Source organism: Anabrus simplex, chromosome 8 (assembly GCF_040414725.1).
Source record: "Anabrus simplex isolate iqAnaSimp1 chromosome 8, ASM4041472v1, whole genome shotgun sequence".
Taxonomy (NCBI): domain Eukaryota; kingdom Metazoa; phylum Arthropoda; class Insecta; order Orthoptera; family Tettigoniidae; genus Anabrus; species Anabrus simplex.
In genome coordinates, this window is record NC_090272.1 from 243,349,702 (window position 1) to 243,369,896 (window position 20,195).

A 20,195-nucleotide genomic window follows, 5' to 3' on the forward strand; every position below is an offset into this window, starting at 1 on the left:
TGGACACCAGTCTTTTGCCGTTGGGATTGGTTCTTTTGTGAGCAGGGTAATTTCCTATAACTTTCTTGTACTTCTGTTCACGACCTAGTTGGGCATTGAAGTCACCCAAAAGAAGCTTGACATGGTGTTTGGGGATTTTGTTTAATTTTTCATCCAGTAGGTCCCAGAAATTATCAACTTCGTCTGAATCAGACTTGTTCTTATCATTTGTAGGAGCATGTGCGTTAACTAGGGCGTAGGTTTTGTTTGCGCATTTAATTGTGAGTATAGACAATCTGTCATTCACAGGTTCGAAATTTGCAACCGATTTAAGGATCTTGGTTCTAATTATTATTATTATTATTATTATTATTATTATTATTAAAGTTATATGAATTATGTCTCGATGTTGTTATATTATTTTGTTCAAGGTTTTCTGTTCTATATTTTCATTCTCTGGAAGTAGGGCTAAATTTGTTTAATGGCAATGTATTGTGATTTCTTTTCTAATTACTGGAAGTGCGTTAATGTTCCGTCTTTACACAGTATGTAAGTACAGTATGCAACCTGTATCTTGTATTTTATGTCCTTTTAAACAGACATGATGCATCTTTGAGTGATTCCGTAATTAAGAAAACTGTCAAACGGTATTTATTCCCGCAGCCTCTGCACTTGCTTCACCACAACGCCCACTTTGTTTGATCGCTTACAATATCGCGGACACCTGGTGTACATAGTGTTACTTGTAGGGAGCACTTTAGCCCTGATCAAGTAAATAATACGTACTTCTCCGGGCCGAAACTGAGAGAGGATGCATTCCCGAACGTATTCCCTGCCTATCCCAGCTACTTACAGCCATCAGCTCCTGAGCTAATTATCACTTGAAGACTGATAGTGCCTGATATGCTTTATTGTTCCGTTTGGATTATATTCTAAATAATAACGGTTGGCAGAAAAGGAAGGAACCACGTCCCAGGGATGTTGACACTCTCGAGCCAAGTAATATCGCATTGGAGGAGACTATCAGTGCCATTAATACTGGTTCGTGTGCAATAGGCGAGAACAATCCTATTTTATTACAGGAAGAGATTTGAACACAATATACTCTTATCATAGTTCGGCAGTCCCCATTTTAATCAATAATATTCTCGTTTGTTTGTTCAGGGTGTTCAATTCCAGACGGAGAAAAGGTTATAATAACTATGGCGAAAAACTATTAGAATTATGTGGAACAGAAGAACCCTATATTTTAAATGGGTGGTGGCCAGGAGATGAAAGGGGTAATTTAACGTTTATAACAGAAACGGGTGGTAGTGCTATTGATCTAGTAGTATGTTCTAAGGAGGCATTACCACTCATTAAAAGGATAAATATTAAATTTTGGGGGGAATCGCATCACTTACCCATAATTATAAATATGGTAAGCAAAGAAGAGAATAGTGGGGGGAATTATCAAGGTAATATTAAAGAGAGATCAGTGTCCAAGTTTATATGGAGAGAAGACCTTAGCACAGAATTCAAGGAATATTTCGACGAGAGGACTTTTGAAATTATTAAGACAGGAATTAAGATCGCGATTGAAGAAAATAAAATAGACGAGGCGATAAAGCTAACAGAAAACTCAATACTGATGGCAGGATATAAGATGCGGGCTCGGGACGTAAGAATACAAAGAAATAGTGGGTGTTACAATGAAGAATGCAGACGAAAAATGGCAGAAGTAATGAAAGCACTAGACACTTACAGAAAAATAGGTGGGCACGAAACAAGAATTGCATTCTGTAGTAAAAGAGAAGAGTACAAAGAATTATTTATAATAACTAAAGATTTGTGGCAGAAGAAACAGACTGACAACTTAAGCAGAGATGCTATGAATAATGATGTTAAGAAAGTATGGCATAGAATAAATCAAATTTGTAGACAGAAAAATATAACACAGGTACATATAAGTCATACAGAATGGATAGAATACTTTAGTAAACTGTTAAGTGGTGAAGATCGTTGGACACTGTCGGCAGCCCTGAAAATGGTTTTCCGTGGTTTCCCATTTTCACACCAGCCAAATGCTGGGGCTGTACCTTAATTAAGGCCACGGCCGCTTCCTTCTCACTCCTAACCCTTCCCTGTCATATCGTCGCCATAAGACCTATCTGTGTCGGTGCGACGTAAAGCAACTAGCAAAAAAAAAAAAGAAGAAGAAGAAGAAGATCGTTGGAAACATGATGTACAGAAGATGGGAGTCTCGAGAGGATTGGAGTGCACCCTGCCTGATTTAGATAAGGAAATTTCAGCCGACGAAGTTAAGGAAATGTTAGAAAAAGGGAGGAAGAGGAAATCAATAGCAATTTCAGGTATAAACAATGAATTCTGGATGAAAGCAGGCAAAAACAGCTTTATTCTAACAAGTGTAGTGAAAAGATTTAAGAAGATTTTTGAGGGAGCAATATTCCCTAAATCATAGCAAGAAGGAATCATCTGTCCTGTATATAAGAAACGTGGAGAAAGATCTAACCCAAGTAACTATAGACGTTGCTAGATCCTTTAAGTAAGATTTACACAGGGATATTGGCAAAAAGGTTAATGAATTGGGCGGAGGAGTGCTCGATCCTGTCGAGATTTCAAGCAGGATTCAGAAAGCGAATGAGGATAAATGACAATATAATGGTAGTTAAAACAATAATAGATAAATATATGAAGAAGAAAAGAGGCAAGATGTACATTACTGTAATCGATTTAGAAAAAGCGTTCGATTCGGTGAGTAGAAGAGCTATCATCCACAAGTTGGAGCAGATCGGAGTATCAACGAAAATTATAAGAGCAAATGATAACATATATTTGGAATTTAAATGTATTGTCAAAAAATGGTGTAGTAGTGGGATAGATAACTTCTAAAGTGGGTCTTAAACGAGGGTGTAAACTGTCCCCCATATTATTTTCATTGTTTATTAATCATATTTTCCACTCGGAATTTGAGAAAGGAGCTTATCCATGTCTCGAGTATCAAGATGTTGCGGACGATATCATTAACACCCAACAAGATGCAAAATAGTATTAATGAGATAGGAAACGACTGTAAAGAGTGGTATTTAAAGGTTAACCCACAGAAATCCAGAGTAATGGTTTGTAAAAGGGGTGTAAAGCTTTCTAAGAGTGAACAGTGGTGGATGGGTAAGACAAAGTTAGAAGTGGTTAAAAAATCAAATACTTAGGGACGATTATAAGAAGCAATGGTAGATGGTCAGATCAAATACATCAAATCAAATAAAAAGAGCAAAAATGAGGGGAATAAGTGCCTTGGCTAGTATCAAAATGTTGGATGAAAAGATGCCTAACATAGAATACAAAGTTCAGAAAAACGTATTTAATTCAGTACTTAAAGCTAAGGTATTGTATGGATCAGAAACTTGGGAAATAGATCATGGAATTGTAGCATTAGAGTTAATCGTTAGTAAATTTGCCAAAAAATTGTGGGATCGCCAAACCGTACTTCAAATAGTGGAGTAAGAATGATGTGTGAAGGGGTGAGTATACGGTCTGATATTGCGAAACGAATAGTCAAGTATTGGTTGAGATTAAAGACGAGGGGAGGTGGTGAAATTTTAGGCATAGCTTATCAGCACCAAATGAAACATCTAAACGAAGGCTACTGGGTGGATGGGGTGAAGAAGCTTCTAGAATACATAGAAATAGGATCATACTGGGTAAGTAATGTATCACGGGATGACAGGAGATTGTATAAGAAAGTAGTTCAGAGTGTGAAAGATACAGAAAGACAAATAATAAGGTCAGAATGTAACAGCAAAAGAACACTAATAGAATTTTGTAAAATAAGTGAAAATATGACTATAAGGACACATATGTTAACCAAAAGGGAAATGAGAGGAATAATCTGGTGGTTAATGGGAGTGTATAAAAATACAGCTTTAAGAGAAAAAATGACGAAAATAAATGTATTTTATATCATTCAAATATGGAAATGGCACATGTGAGGGGTGCCCTAACGTGTGGTCTGGTCATCCGCCCATGTTAGCGGCAGCTTAGTAGATTTAGTTTAGGGGTGGTGCCTTGCACGGAGACTGGTATCCGCCCGTGTGGGGGCCACCTAGTTAGTGGTAAGATATAGGGTTGTAGGGTTAGCCATTACATGTGGTCTGGTCATCCGCCCATGTTAGCGGCAGCTTAGTAGATTTAGTTTAGGGGGTGGTACCTTGCACGGAGACTGGTATCTGCCCGTGTGGGGGGCCACCTAGTTATGGTAAGATATAGGGTTGTAGGATTGGCCATTACATGTGCACCGGTCATCCGCTCCTGTTAGTGGCAGCTTAGTAGATTTAGTTTAGGGATGGTGCCTTGCACGGAGACTGGTATCCGCCCGTGTGGGGGGCCACCTAGTTATGGTAAGATATAGGGTTGTAGGATTGGCCATTACGTGTGGACCGGTCATCCGCTCCTGTTAGTGACAGCTTAGTAGGTTCAGTTTAGAGGTGGTACCTTGCACGGAGACTGGTATCCGCCCGTGTGGCGGCCACCTAGTTAGTGGTAAGATATAGGGTTGTAGGGTTGGCCATTAAATGTGGACCTGGGCCGATGACCTTCGATGTTAGGCCCCTTAAAACAACAAGCATCAAGCAAGCATAAATGTGGACCAGTCATCCGCCCCTGTTAGTGACAGCTTAGTAGATTTAGTTTAGGGGTGGTGCCTTGCACGGAGACTGGTACCCGCCCGTGTGGGGCCACCTAGTTAGTGTAGTGTTGGCCATTACATGTGCACCGGTCACCCGCCCCTGTTAGTGGCAGCTTAGTAGATTTAGTTTAGGGGTGGTGCCTTGCATGGAGACTGGTATCCGCCCGTGTGGGGGGCCACCTAGTTATGGTTATGGTAAGATATAGGGTTGTAGGATTGGCCATTACATGAGGACCGGTCGTCCGCCCCTGTTAGTGACAGCTTAGTAGATTTAGTTTACGGGTGGTGCCTTGCATGGAGACTGGTATCCGCCCGTGTGGCGGCCACCTAGTTATGGTAAGGTATAGGGTTGTAGGGTTGGCCATTACATGTGGACCAGTCATCCGCCCCTGTTAGTGACAGCTTAGTAGATTTAGTTTAGGGGTGGTGCCTTGCACGGAGACTGGTACCCACCCGTGTGGGGCCACCTAGTTAGTGTAGTGTTGGCTATTACATGTGCACCGGTCATCCGCCCCTGTTAGTGGCAGCTTAGTAGATTTAGTTTAGGGGTGGTGCCTTGCACGGAGACTGGTATCCGCCCGTGTGGGGGGCCACCTAGTTAGTGGTAAGATATAGGGTTGTAGGATTGGCCATTACGTGTGGACCGGTCATCCGCCCCTGTTAGTGGCAGCTTAGTAGATTTAGTTTAGGGGTGGTGCCTTGCACGGAGACTGGTATCCGCCCGTGTGGGGGGCCACCTAGTTAGTGGTAAGATATTGGGTTGTAGGACTGGCCATTACGTGTGGACCGGTCATCCGCCCCTGTTAGTGACAGCTTAGTAGATTTAGTTTAGGGGTGGTGCCTTGCACGGAGACTGGTATCCGCCCATGTTAGTGACAGCTTAGTAGATTTAGTTCAGGGGTGGTGTCTTGCACAGAGACTGGTATCCGCCCATGTATGGGCCGCTTAGTAGATATAGTTTTTAGTTCTGTTTATAAGTGTTCAGTTTCGTTGGTTTTAATGGTTCTTTCTGTGTCATGTGAGCTGGCACTGTGAACATGTATCTGCGCGTAAAACCTGTAATTGTCAATAAATTACAATTAGTTGATATTTAGTGCACCTGATATCGTGTTATGTCACACATTTATTCCACAACAGTGTTTAAATAAGAAGTTGGTTCAGTAACAGTCAACCCAGTTCTGAACGAGCTCTCTTAATGTGAACTTAATTAAAGCTTATCAGTTGTGCGTTCTGATATTTTTTCAAAATTTATTTAAACAGTTCGTGATTAAATTTTGTTCGCAAACTTTTGTCTTTGTTGTAATCTAATAAATTATTATAACCGAGGCTTCTCTAGCACAAGCAAAACGTTGCATGGATCGGCTGAAAAATACTCCAATTTATTGGAACAGTGAATGAAATTTAATTGCTATAAAAGGTAATATATATATATAATTTCCATTTATTTTGGAAAGACCTCCTGTATTTACAGACTGCCGCTAAGGAAAGGTAAAACATATCACTTTTCTGTAGATATCTATTACTTAAAGAAAATTCAAAATTAGATGTAGAGGTGGTGCCTCAGGATCTTGATGGAGCCTTGGAGGACGAGGGTCGCGATTTCCCGGATGAGCTTCATTGGGAGTTGGAAGCGCTTCCATGTGGCAACAAAATACAATGAAATCTTGATTATTTGTTCCCGTATACTACGTTTTCTCGGATTATTAGTTCAAATTGCGTGATCCTGCGAACTTCTTAATTAAATCACGTAAAAATGCCGTTCCTTGAAAAAATGATTTCCCGGATCAACCATCCAGAATTTTCAGTCTCATCAACACTAAATTCTCGAGCAAGTGTTTTTCAATAAACTCAGTCTCACGAAAGGATGGCTATGGCATACCTATGGATCTTGGCGTTAACATCCCATCATTGACATAATTAGAGCAAGTAATATTACTGTACTGGAAAAGCGATCAGCGACCATTTTAGTTGTAGCCTATTATTATTGGAAATCATAAAGCAGAGAGTAGCCACGACCTTTGGAAGGAGACAGCTGTACTTGAAGACGAAAGAGTATCGTCAAATGTTCGTGCTTGTTCAGGGTTAGATATTTATTTATTAACTTTTTTCGAGTGTATTGTCGAACAGGTCTTCGGCACTTCCCTCAGAGCCCTGTATAGTCCAGGGATCTTGAACCTTTTCCAACTAGTGTGCCATTTTAAGTATCGGTACGGTTTATTATTCTCAACTGTCTACTGTGACACTTGTTGTTTTCTTTGGAATGGCTACAAACCCCCAACCCCCCCACCACCACCCCATCCCCGATTTCTATCGTTAATTCCGAATTATGCTTCATAATACGTTATCTATCTATACTATTATATAAGGAGATAGAGTTTGTTTGTATGTAATGGCTAATCTCAGGAACTACTGCACCAATTCTAAAAATTTTTATTTTACTAAGAGAGAGATACGTTATCCCTGAGCGTTATAGGGCATATTTTATTTTCAAAACAACTAGAGGGGGCGCCGTGGGGAGATATAAAAATACTAGGCTAATATAAGCGAAATATAGAATTTGTCGTACAAGGACGGGACAAACTCATTTTAAGCCCCTTGACCAACAGAACAAAACTCGGAGAGCCATACAGTCACAAAAACTATGTTTTAAGGCACTAAAACCAACTGTTATTGAGATATTGGCACCACACTATCCCTGCTCTAGGAATGGGATAAAGAAGCGAACTGCCGTAACCATGGCAACATCATCTCCAGTATGCGAGAATATCTACAGTATATCACAAAAACCTAATATGTTACAGACATAAAATTTGGTATTTGGAATCTTCTTTAAGATAAAAGAACACAAATTTTTGTTTTCAGAAAATCCACTTAAAGGATGAGGGTTGAAAAGAAGTGAGGAAGGAGTTCAATTATTTATATGAGAATACATATATCTCAGAAACGGAAGATGTTACAGACGTTAAAATTGGTAGGCCGTACTTGGTATCTTTTTTTAAAAATAAATTAACGCACTTTTTCTGGAAACTCCACTTAAGGGGGTGAACTTTTTTAAAGCGGGTGATATTTTAAAATGAGTATCTTCTTTTCTTCTACCGGTTTTCCTACAGCTGTGGGGTCGCAGGTGCGAACTGTGTCACACATGTGGATTTGACGCTGGTTTACGACTGGATGCTCTTCCTGACGCCAACCCTATGTGTAGGGATGTAATTACTATTGCGTATTCCTGTTGCGGTTGGTAATGTGGTGTGTTGGGAAAAACACAAACTACCTGTCCTCGAGCCAGAAGAATTAATCACACGCGATTAAAATATCCGAGCCAGCCTGCAATCGAAACCGGAACTCTGTGAAGCGAAGGCCTCAACGATGAACTCTCATCCAAGGCGTGGGGCAGTTTTTAAAATGAGTATATCTACAGTATATCTCATGTTACAGGCGTGAAAATTGGTATTTGTAATCTCCTTTAGAAATAAGGAACCCCCTTTTATTGACTGTTTCTCACATGTAGAGTCCCACGTCGCATGTTCCAGATTTAGCTCTGCCAGTAGCTTCGTCATCATAGCCACAAAAGGCAATGCCACAAATGTGGTTTACAAAGAGGTTCTGCTGTATATGAAATGGAATTATTCGGCGAGTTTTTATACTTTAGGGATTTTTAGATAATGTCTTAGTGCAGTACCGAGAAACAATTAATTTTTATCAACTTACGAAATCCTCGCGAGCGAAGCCGTAGGTAACATAGTTACATATAATGTTGTAAAATACAGTAATACATTTGGTTGTAAGTTCCATGGTTGTATTTTGCCAATCCGCAAAAATATATTTTTAACTATGTAAGTTTTAAGAATACCGGTACCCAACATTATTTGTAAAAATAATAAGCGTCCATTGTAACACCCTTCGTCATTAAATATTAATAGATATAGAAATCCAAAATATTAATATTGCAAAAGGACTTTAAGTAGAATATTCAATATCGTTCTCAACCATAGTGTGAAACTTGTTGCTGAATCTTAGTAGCCATGTCATTTTTGTTATCTTCAATAACACACAAGAAGCTCTTAGGTCTGAACCAAGACTGTTTCTATTTCTAACTGTTGACTTCACAACGTTCATTATAGAAAACATCTGCTTGCAGGCGTACGGTGACCCAAAAGTAGCGCTGTAGCAAGTTTCTTCATGGCCGAAAACATTAGTAGGAGGCCGTTCCACTGTTCAAGCATTAAGTTCTCCGGCTTCTGGAGAGAGTATTCACCATCAACAGCGCACTCGATTTTCACCTATGTACGAATTTGTTGACACATATACGAGGTACTGCTTTCTTGAACTTCAGTCAACTCCTTTTGTAAACTGTCAATTTCTAACCACACAGAAAAGTAATTGGCCTTAACCCGCGAGTGGTCGCTATATGAGATTTTCTCTCAGATTATTTTGTATTGTGAGTTTACTTTTCAGCGATGCAAGGGAGGTGACTGGTCTCTCTTGTAGCTGAGTTTATAACTGTCGTGAGTAAGGGGATTCACATACATAAAGCCATGGGAGGTCTTGGGATTGCCTATTACTGTTTTGATCCTAATATAAGACTGGGAATTGTATGTTTTTGTGTTAAAATGCCATAAAAACCAGTCGTTTCATCTGCGCAACATTATATTTAAAAAGTTTATATCATTTCCCACTCGTATAGACTTACCCAGCGAGCTGACCTCAACGTCACGAATAACCGACATTTCTTAACTTTTGATTATATTTTTTCTCTTTCCAATTTGATTGTGATTAGTGACGGGCAGAATTGAATATAATGCATTTGAGAACTTTTGGGAATTGATACTTACATTCAAAACCATATTCTCACAGTTCAACATAACCTTTAAAAGTCAATGTAGGCCTAATTTTGGGCGGTACAACTGAACAGTCCATCGGTGACCAAATTACAATTGAAGATTAAGGAAAAGAAGGGATGTTGGCCATTTTTGTATCTAATCTGCTTTATTTTAACCCACCAACCCCATGGCACTACAGCCCTTGAAGGGCCTTGGCCTACCAAGCGACCGCTGCTCTGTCTGAAGGCCTGCAGATTACGAGGTGTCGTGTGGTCAGCACGACGAATCCTCTCGGCCGTTATTCTTGGCTTTCTAGACCGGGGCCGCCATCTCACCGTCAGATAGCTCCTCAATTGTAACCACGTAGGCTGTGTGGACCTCGAACCAGCCCTCAGGTCCAGGTAAAAATCCATGACCTGGCCGGGAATCGAACCCGGGCCCTCCGGGTATGAGGCAGGCACGCTACCCCTACACCACGGGGCCGGCGCTTTATTTGAATAGATTAGAGAATTAACGACTGCTTGTGGTCGATCGTTGTTTGGCTTGGCGTTGTTAGATGCTGAACTGAAATAATTTTTTGCTGGAAACTGACGAAGACTGAATGCAAAGTTCCGAGATTTTTAACTGGCCTAACAGTAATAATGTTTGAAGCCGGCCCCGCGGTCTAACTTGCCTGCCTCTCACTAGAGGACCCGTTTTCGATTCCCGGCCAGGTCAGGCATTTTTACCTGGACCTGAGGGTTGGTTCCAGGTGCACTCAGCATACGTGATTACCTTTAATTGAGGAGCTATCTGACGGTGAGATAGTGACCCCGGTTTGGAGAGCCAGGAATAACGGCCGAGGGAATCGTCACACTGACCATGCGTCACCTCGTAATCTGCAGGCCTTCGGGCTGAGCGGCGGTCGGTTGGTAGGCGAAGACCCATTAGGGCTGTAGTTTGGTTTGGTTTAGGAGTGTTTGTAAGATTATAATTATACATATTACATGTTTTTTTTAATGTTTAGCCAAATTGTTGATGGTTTTCATTCGTTCCCGGATTTTCCATTTTCCCGTGTTTGTGGTTTCTTTTCCATGCTCCCTCCAAAACCGGAGAATCAAGGGTCCACTGTATTGTGTAATGAATGTTGAAAATTGACCTATGTCAGTTAATGACAAGCGACACACAAAGGACTTCAAAGTCAAAATGCGAGTGTAAATAATGGAATTTGGTCCAGAATCTCCAAACATGTGTTTTTGGATATTTATACTCTTTATTTTGGAGTATGTGATGCTATTGCTGTGTTGAACAAAGGTAAGATGATAAAGTCTGATTTGCTGCAGAAGATGGGAGTGATGCGCGTAAAATACATGGTCACTGCTATGATGTCGAGAGGAAAATGAATGCTGAAAGGAAAGAAAATGATTGTGAGAGGCAAGCCCGACAAAGAAGGCTAGATGAGGAGATCCCTCTTATGGTGCTCGACTCCATTAGACTCTGAGCCTTGTTTCCCACAAGTTTACTTGTTTGCCATATAAGGAGCATTTTCTCCTAAACTATTAGAAATACAATCCTCAAATCTTCAGCGATTGTAAACAATACCAATAACACCTTCTATCATAGTTCTTTTGTCCTACTTAATTGATGAGGGTGTTCAGGGGTTTTAGTAAGGATGTAAAGGAGAGGGCATATAAGTCTCTGGATAGACCCCAGCTATATGAGTATGTGTCCAGTATGTGGGACCCTCACCAGGATTACTTGATTCGCGAACAGGGGCGGCCGTATGCTGAAGTGCTGCAGCACATTGCCTGTTTGAAAAATAAATTACTTTTAAAATATTATCTGCAATCAAATAGAGTTCATTGAAAACTACGTCATCCAAAGAATAGGTAATTATTCAACTCCCCTCACAACCAGGTAACGTGCGATCACAGCTCAGAGAGAGTGTCTATGTCTAAGCATTTTGCCGTTTGCGCGTGCGACATCACTTCACAGCGATTCTGCGCTCGACCACAGAGAGGCAGCACTACATTACGACCGAAATGAGAACGTGGCAGGTTTCACCCTCTTTACTCAGCGGTAATATTTAAGAGGCGATCGCTCAAAGCAAACGGGGAAACAAAATACTATAGAGCTGTTCCCGCCAGGTCTTTTAATACCCAACTTTCCTATTCCATAGCCACCTTTGTAAATCGATGAACAAAAATAATAGTACTTTTATGTTGTCAAAATAAGGACAAGATAGACCTATTGTGATTTTCTTTAATAAAAATGTCTAGTTTATAAATTACACTATAAAAACATAACATTTTGCATTACGACGTTGCTGGTTTTATTTCAATGATTTTGGTAACATTGGGAAGTTATATTTTTGCGCGCTCACATCAAGTGTTTGAGTTCGTGAATATTTTGCCATTGCAGGTGTTATTGTGTGTTTAATTACATACTTTTATAGATTTTTTAAATGAGGAATGGGTATATGTGTTGGGCTTGTTTGCGTGTTTGTTCAGTGTGGAGAATTCAGTGGAGAGCCTCTTGAAAACCGCATACCGGTATGTTTTTCAATATTTTTTTTTGTGGGGAGGGGGGATGGGTTACAGCACACAATTGATTTTCTGCACCAGCCGCCACTGTTAGCGAACTAGAAAAAATCCAAAGAAAAGCAGCTCGATTTGTTCTGGGTGATTTCCGACAAAAGAGTAGCGTTACACAAATGTTGCAGAGTTTGGGCTTGGAAGACTTGGGAGAAAGGAGACGAGCTGCTCGACTAAGTGGTATGTTCCGAGCTGTCAGTGGAGAGATGGCGTGGAATGACATCAGTAGACGAATAGGTTTCAGTGGTGTCTTTAAAAGTAGGAAAGATCACAATATGAAGATAAAGTTGTAACTCAAGAGGACAAATTGGGGCAAATTTTCGTTTATAGGCAGGGGAGTTAGGAATTGGAATAGCTTACCAAGGGAGATGTTCAATAAATCTCCAATTTCTTTAAAATCATGAAAAGGCTAGGAAAACAACAGATAGCGGATGTGCCACCTGGACGACTGCCCTAAATGCAGGTCAGTAGTTTTTAATTTCGTGTGGCTATTTCTAGCCGAGTGCAGCCCTTGTAAGGCAGACCCTCCGATGAGGGTGGGCGGCATCTGCCATATGTAGGTAACTGCGTGTTATTGTGGTGGAGGATAGTGTTATGTGTGGTGTGTGAGTTGCAGGGATGTTGGGGACAGCACAAATACCCAGCCCCCGGGCCATTGGAATTAACCAATGAAGGTTAAAATCCCCGACCCGGCCGGGAATCGAACCCGAGACCCTCTGAACCGAAGGTCAGTACGCTGACCATTCAGCCAACGAGTCGGACAGGTCAGTAGTGATTGAGTGATTTTGTATAGGCTGCAGAGTGTAGTTCTGGAGTTACTGAAAAATGAAATCAATTAAGTACGAACATGTAAGTGGTCACAGAAACCTATTAAACATCATTTTTTGATAATCTTACGAACAATTCCATTGTAAGTTATTTATAGGTTTTAGATTTTAGTGGCTCCGTGTTACATTTGTTAGACCCCTGGCCCAACTGCGAGATTCTCAGGCACCTTCTATTAAAGGAAATGCAACTTTCAATATCATTAATTTACTTACTAGGCTTCATTGCTGGCCAGTCTTCTTTCTTCACTCGGTTGTCTGTGAATTCCACCTTAGCATAGTGCAAGATCAGTCTTATGGGTTCCGCCGTGCCCCAGACATCGAAGTAGTTGAGAACGTACTTAGGAGCCATGCTGCTTCCTCTGTAGCGGTGAGCTGAGCAACGCTTGTCTTCTTATACCTGGCTTGTTTGGGCGATCACCATGACTGGCACATCTGCTGATAGCTATCAAATGGGTGACGAAGTCCAATACTACTCAGGAGATGATGTAACATCGCGTTTTCCACTGCCCCTTTGATTTTATGAGGGTCTCCAAAATGTCCTGGAAGCCTCCATGACTCAGGCCACTCACCGCTGAGCTCCGTGGTTCAAATTCCGGTCACTCCACGTGAGATTTGTGCTGGACAAATCGGAGGTGTGACAGGTTTTTCTCCGGGTACTCCGGTTTTCCCTACTATCTTTCATTCCAGCAACACTCTCTAAAATCATTTCATCTGTCAGTCATTAATCATTGCCTCAGAGGAGTGCTACAGGCTTCGGCTGCCGGCACAATTCCTATCCTCGCCTCCAGATGGGTGCTCCATTTATTCCCTTCCTGATCCGGTCGAATGTCTGGAATCAGGCTGTGGATTTTCATTTTATTTTCCAAAATAAAATAACAGATGATAAAAAATGAGATAGGAAAATTTCTCGCCACACCCCTTATGGCTGGGAGCGGTAGAAATCCCTGCTTGTAAGAAGCGACTAAAGTGGACAACAGGAGCTTCAGGCTCCTCGCTTTGACCTCCCGTGAACAGGTCGGAAGATGCGAGGCTGGGGAGGTTTTTATCGTCGATAACTTCATTCTTCGAAGCGTCGGAGCTCTTACATATTTTCCTCTAAGGGAGCGTATTCTTCACCTCGATCGCCGGCATTGCACCTGGTTCACTCGCAGTTCTAAAGCCGGAGTCATAAAAGTGGCCGATCTGATTGAGAAATATGACGTAAGGATCTCATCTGACAAGCAGACTGTTTGCAGTGAGTTTCCATTATATTTGTGTGAATTACGGTAAGCAGAGGTTGCAGAGGCGCAACAGCCCCGGAGGCCTGCAGATTACGAGGTGCCGTGTGGTCAGCACGACGAATCCTCTCGACCGTTATTCTTCACTGTCTAGACCGGGGCCGCCATCTCATCGTCAGATAGCTCCTCAACTGTAATCACGTAGGCTGACTGGATCTCGAACCAGCCCTCAGATCAAGTTAAAAATCCTTGATCTGGCCGGGAGTCGAAACCGGGGCCTCCGGGTAAGAGGCAAGCACCTTACCCCTACAACTGGATAAAGAGTCATAATTCAGATTAAGGAAAATCCCATGTTCACAGCATGTAATGTAATTAAAGATTTTTTCAAATAAATAAATATAATACCGGTACAGTAACAGGGTGCCATCGATCGACGTTACAGGGCATGATGGGCAGCCGAGGGGTCAGTGAACCCAAGGTCACCTTTAGGTGGAGCGAGTGGCATCAGCGGGTGGGGAAAGTTGAGGCTCGATCGAATTACGTTATTGGCTTTACAACTCGCTGATTACTTTTAAGATTTTCGGAAACGCCGAGGTGCCGGAGTTTAGTCAGGAGTTATTTTACGTGCCAGTAAATCTACCGACATGAGGCTGACGTATTAGAGCACCTTAAATACCACCGGACTGAACGAGGATCGAACCCTGCCAAGTTGGGGTCAGAAGGCCAGCGCGTCAGCCGTCTAAGCCACTCGAACGAATTGGCGCTCGCGCGGCAGACGAAGCAGTGAATTCGAGAATGCGAAGCGATAGAACGTTCACGGCGGTTTCGAACCAGACTACAAAGTCAATTGAACAATAATGAGCAAACTCCCGCGTGGAGGTGGGTGAAAAGATGTCGAGATCTGCCCATAGCAAAATGGCGCTTTCTGAGTTGTCCGACAGGAAGACTTGAAGAGGATTGTGAACACACCCATCATTATCTCCGGTGACGTAGGCCAGAATGCACTTCTTATCGGCAATAGGCAATGTGTGCCACTCCTCCTGCCACTCTCTCCAATACAAACGACCCCCGCCTTTTAAATGAAATTCACTACCTGAAAAAATGTCACTAAAGGGAAAAAAGAATAGTCAACTCAAAACTCCTGTCTATCCCCTGTGGATCAGTGGTAGAGTCTCGGTCTCGCGTTCAGACCCGGCAGACGTAAACGTTCACTGGACATTCCATGTCCTGCATGTCCGGTGGCGCATTTGTTGTTGCCCACAAAATGTTTACTTTACTCTGCCACCTAGTAGGGCCAGAGGTGAAATGGCGTATGGCTTTTAGTGCCGGGAGTGTCCGAGGACATGTTCGGCTCGCCAGGTGCAGGTCTTTTGATTTGACACCCTAGGCGACCTACGCGTCGTGATGAAGACGACACATACACCCAGCCCCAGTGCCAGGGAAATTAATCTATGATGGTTAAAATTCCCCACCCTGCCGGGAATCGAACCCGGGACCCTTGTGACCAAAGGCCAGTACGCTAACCATTGAGCCGGACAGGGCCAGAGTAAAATGGGGCGATGAGTCGCCTGCACATGTGTGGGCTCCGTTCTTCAGTCCATTGGTCCTGGGATTTATTTTCTCAGTAAAATGATGGTTGTTGACTGCTTTCTTGAACTGCAGTCGATCTTGAACTGTTTCCTGTGTGATGCCAATTTCCTGAATGTCTTTTTCTATTTCACTAAGCCAGTTGTTAATGACTTTCATTGAGAGAGCAAGGCTGAGAATGTCATTGTGTAGCCACTGAACATGTCAGTGATAAAACTCCCGAGACTCCCGTTTCCGTTTAAGTGATCTGTCTCCAATCCGAGGCGTATAGTGCTTCAGGTTTTTTAACTGAGTTGTATATCTTTATTATTACTTACTTACTTACTTACTCTGTTTACCCTCCACGGTTGGTTTTTCCCTCGGACTCCGCGGGGGATCCCACCTCTACCGCCTCGAGGGCAGAGTCCTGAAGCGTCAGACATTGGGTCGGGGATACAACTGGGGAGGATGACCAGTACCTCGCCCAGGCGGCCTCACCTGCTATGCTGAACAGGGGCCTTGGTGGGGGATGGGAAGATTGGAAGGGATAGACAAGGAAAAGGGAAGGAAGCGGCCGTGGCCTTAAGTTAGGTACCATCCCGGCATTTGCCTGGAAGAGAAGTGGAAACCATGGAAAACCCACTTCCAGGATGGCTGAGGTGGGAATCGAACCCAACTCTACTCAGTTGACCTCCCGAGGCTGAGTGGACGCTGTACCAGCCCTCATACCACTTTTCAAATTTCGTGGCAGAGCCGGGAATCGAAACCGGGCCTCCAGGGGTGGCAGCTAATCACACTAACCACTACACCACAGAGGCGGACCTTTATTATTATTATTATTATTATTATTATTATTATTATTATTATTATTATTATTATTATTATTATTATTATTATTATTATTTGAAATTTTATTGAAATTTGAATTTGAAATTTTACAAATACATTAGCGACCACCACGACCAAGACGAGTTGCAAAAGGACATTAATAATGTCATTTCTTGGTGTGATGTTAATAAGTTGTCTTTGAATGTTAGTAAATGTAAATACATGACCTTTACCAGGTCTCAGCCTATCATATACGGGGGAAAAAATTGGATAGGGTTTTAACGTTCAAGGATCTTGGTATAATTTTTGACAGTAAACTAACGTTCAATAATCATATCAATACAATAACAAAGAATGCTAACCGAATGCTAGGGTTTTTGATAAGAACATCGAGACCATTTACTCAGCTCTCTGTACTGAATAAATTATATATTACATTGGTACGGAGCATACTGGAATATTCTGTAATAATCTGGAGCCCGTACACAAAGCAACAAGTAAAGGCTATTGAAATGGTACAAAACAAATTCCTACGTTACCTTTATTTCAAAACTGTTAATACTTTTTGCCCTTTCGACACATCAACCCATTTATTAAGGAATATATTTAAATTTACTTCATTGAAAACTAGACGGTCCCTAATTTCTATACAAATACTAAGAAAAATTGTAATAGGACGATTTGATTCCTTGGACCTGTTAAGACGCATTTCATTCCATGTTCCGCAGACAAGATCACGTCAGCACCAATTATTTCACGTTCAAACGTCAAAAACATTGCATCAGTCAAATTCACCTTTCGTAAAAATGACAACGCTTTATAACACTGTAACAAAAGAAGTCGATATATTCACCAAATCGGATAAAGAAAGAATTCAGTAAGAAACTAGAAGCCTGCCTTTACAATTTGTAAATTTTGGATAATTCCTTCTTTCTGGTATTCTTCATATTTCCCAGTGTACTCATTCATGTTTTAAGTTTCACTGTTTTTGCGTTGTCTTTTCCTTTGTATTACCGTGTGATTTCTTAGTGAATTTTTCATTTATTATCAACTGTAAATGGTATCATATATAATGTTAATTTTGTTCCATTTTGTTTTTGTTCATTTTAAATTTTGTTTTTGTTAGACTCTAACTCAATGTACAGAATGTTACAGAATGTCAAGAAGGTACTTAGTTGGGTGTAAAACCTGTGTACTTTCAGATAAATAAATAAATAATAATAATAATAATAATAATAATAATAATAATAATAATAATAATAATAATAATAAATTATATTATATTATATATTATATTATTATTATTATTATTATTATTATTATTATTATTATTATTATTATTATTATTATTATTATTATTATTATTATTATTATTATTATTATGTGGATCACAGAGAGGCGAAAGAAGGCGCTGGATTGAATGGGTCTCTCTACGAGAGTCAAAGATAAATTTAAAACTTTAAAAATAAAGTTTAGGTATATTTCTTTTCAGATGTTAAATTTTAACAAAACAATTCGCTTGGCGTCAGAAGAAGATTTCAGGTACAGGGCTAGTTTGGTACAACGTAGAAAATAAAAACAGAAACATTACAATTTGAGCTTCAAGCTCCCAATGTAAAAAGGTCCCAACATCACTACTGTTGCGTTTAGTTAGACAGGCACGGAGACATATCTCCCAATTTCTTTTACAGGATATTTAAATCACAATTTTCAAGAGCTCCACAGGTTCAAGGTACGGCCTTAGAAAGGCACCATTCAATATTTACACACATTACAAGAAAGAGCCTCTGTGCTCTGGAGACGGCGCTTTCAGCCTACTCAAGGCAACTTTTACATTTGGGATTAGAGTGTCTTTGCTCAATAAAATTTACACTTTCAGGCCTACAATTTACAAGACCGTAACAGTTGTCTTACATGGAAAAAATAATACAGGCGTATTCTACCGGGCCTTTATGGAAAGCAATAGGTTCAATTACTGGCCCCAAAATCAAAAATGTATGGAGGCGGAAACTTGCGCTACTTGGGCGTGTGGCCGAACAATACAGAGGTGACTAGATGGGCAAGTTAAGTTACAATTTACAATAGTCAAAACAGTTACAAAATCGTAGTCACTTCCAAATTAAATTGAAGGGGAGTTCGAGAGGATAACGCACTCTCTATCCCCGGATTTCAGTTAAGTACTCTTCACTTACTTGAACTTTTACATGAGAAAAAAGAAAAGTTTACATTTTAGGAAATTTACGGTTACATTATTAAAGATAGGAAACCTTCTCCTCGAGTTAGCTTGCAGAGTTAGAAAAATGATGGCCATTACCTTAGGTGATGTTCTGCTTGCCGATGGATGAGTCCCCCGCCTCCTCTCACACTCAGTAGGAAGACGACCAATGAGACAAATTAGCTCGAAAAGGCGTCAGCTTTTATACCCGAGAGGAAGATTCGAGAAGGCTCTGGACTAAGTCCAGACACACCCTCTACTTGTAATTGGACAATCAAAAAGTTATAAGAAGTATGTGATTGGCTGAAAATTAAATACACAAAATTTCCGACTGGCCAGACTCCAAAGCTGGCGGGATGAGTTAGAAGTGTTGCAAACTTTGAAATATTAAAAGCAAGGAATACTCGATTCAGTTTAGAAAACCTATAAAAGCAAAATTTCCTTAAATTTTTAGCAGTTCTACTTTATACCGGAGTGCATGACATCAGTTTTTTAACAGAGACATCTATGGAGAAATGTCCAAATTTCTTGAAATAGTTGTTGGAAACTTCATGTGTTATATAGCGTTTTTCAAGGCGCTTCGTTTAAATGTACGGTGTTGAGGTGTACCTCCCGCTAAATTATTATTATTATTATTATTATTATTATTATTATTATTATTATTATTATTATTATTATTATTATTATTATTATTATTATTATTATTATTGACGCCCGGGAACAAAAGAGCATTGCTGAGGCTCGGCGTAATGCTACCCAAAACTTTGAACACTTTCTCCACTTAGGATGTCGAAGATAACGACATAGAGCTACGGGAGATCATTCCTGAAACTCCGCTTACCGCTGTTTATTCCGTTGAAGATATCTTCATATTTTGTGTGTAAGCATTATCGAGTGTAAAAAGTTAACGAGGAAGTCCCCTAGAGCACATGTGTATAAGCAAGCCCTCACCTAAACAGTTACATGTATCCAGGTCTTCGGACATATGAACGAAATTAGTTTGCAAATCTCTGTTTGAAAACAGCCCATTTCCTTGCAGCTCGAGGGACTGTCCCTCTGTTCATAGTCAATTTTTGGAAACAGTTTTTATACTTTCTAGGATTTCTAACTATATCATTGTTAGTTTTACGAGCTTCATTTTCATTCCTTAGAAACCATAGCTATATGTTTTATCATAACATTGTCTCGTTATGCTTTGTCCGTGCGGTAACCTTCAATCTCATGGATCCGCAAAAAATAATCGTCTTGGTGGAACTGCGGAAAAAAAGTTATTAATTCAACATAATATTTCATTATTATTATACGCTGTTTTTTATTGTTCTGTTAATTTTAGTAAACTATTTCGCGTGTAGGATGAATTATACAATGTTCTCTGGTTACAGGTACTTCCTTTTGATACCATTTAACCCTTACCTGGTACGGGTTCACTTTTGTATCATAAATGGTACGACAGGGTCCCTGGGAGGGTTGGGACCCAGTTTAAATT

At 40.7% G+C, this 20,195-nt stretch overlaps 1 protein-coding gene across 1 annotated transcript in view; it reads right to left on the reverse strand.

Moving 5' to 3' along the window:
• The window catches only part of LOC136879055 (glutathione S-transferase), a 29,002-nt gene extending 15,716 nt beyond the window's left edge, over positions 1-13,286 (reverse strand). Inside the window, exon 1 of the mRNA XM_067152793.2 lies at positions 13,097-13,286. Within this exon, the coding sequence (XP_067008894.2) occupies positions 13,097-13,232 (136 nt within the window). The 5' untranslated portion in view covers positions 13,233-13,286. The remainder of the gene's footprint in view (positions 1-13,096) is intronic.
• Between the last annotated feature and the right edge of the window lie 6,909 nt (positions 13,287-20,195).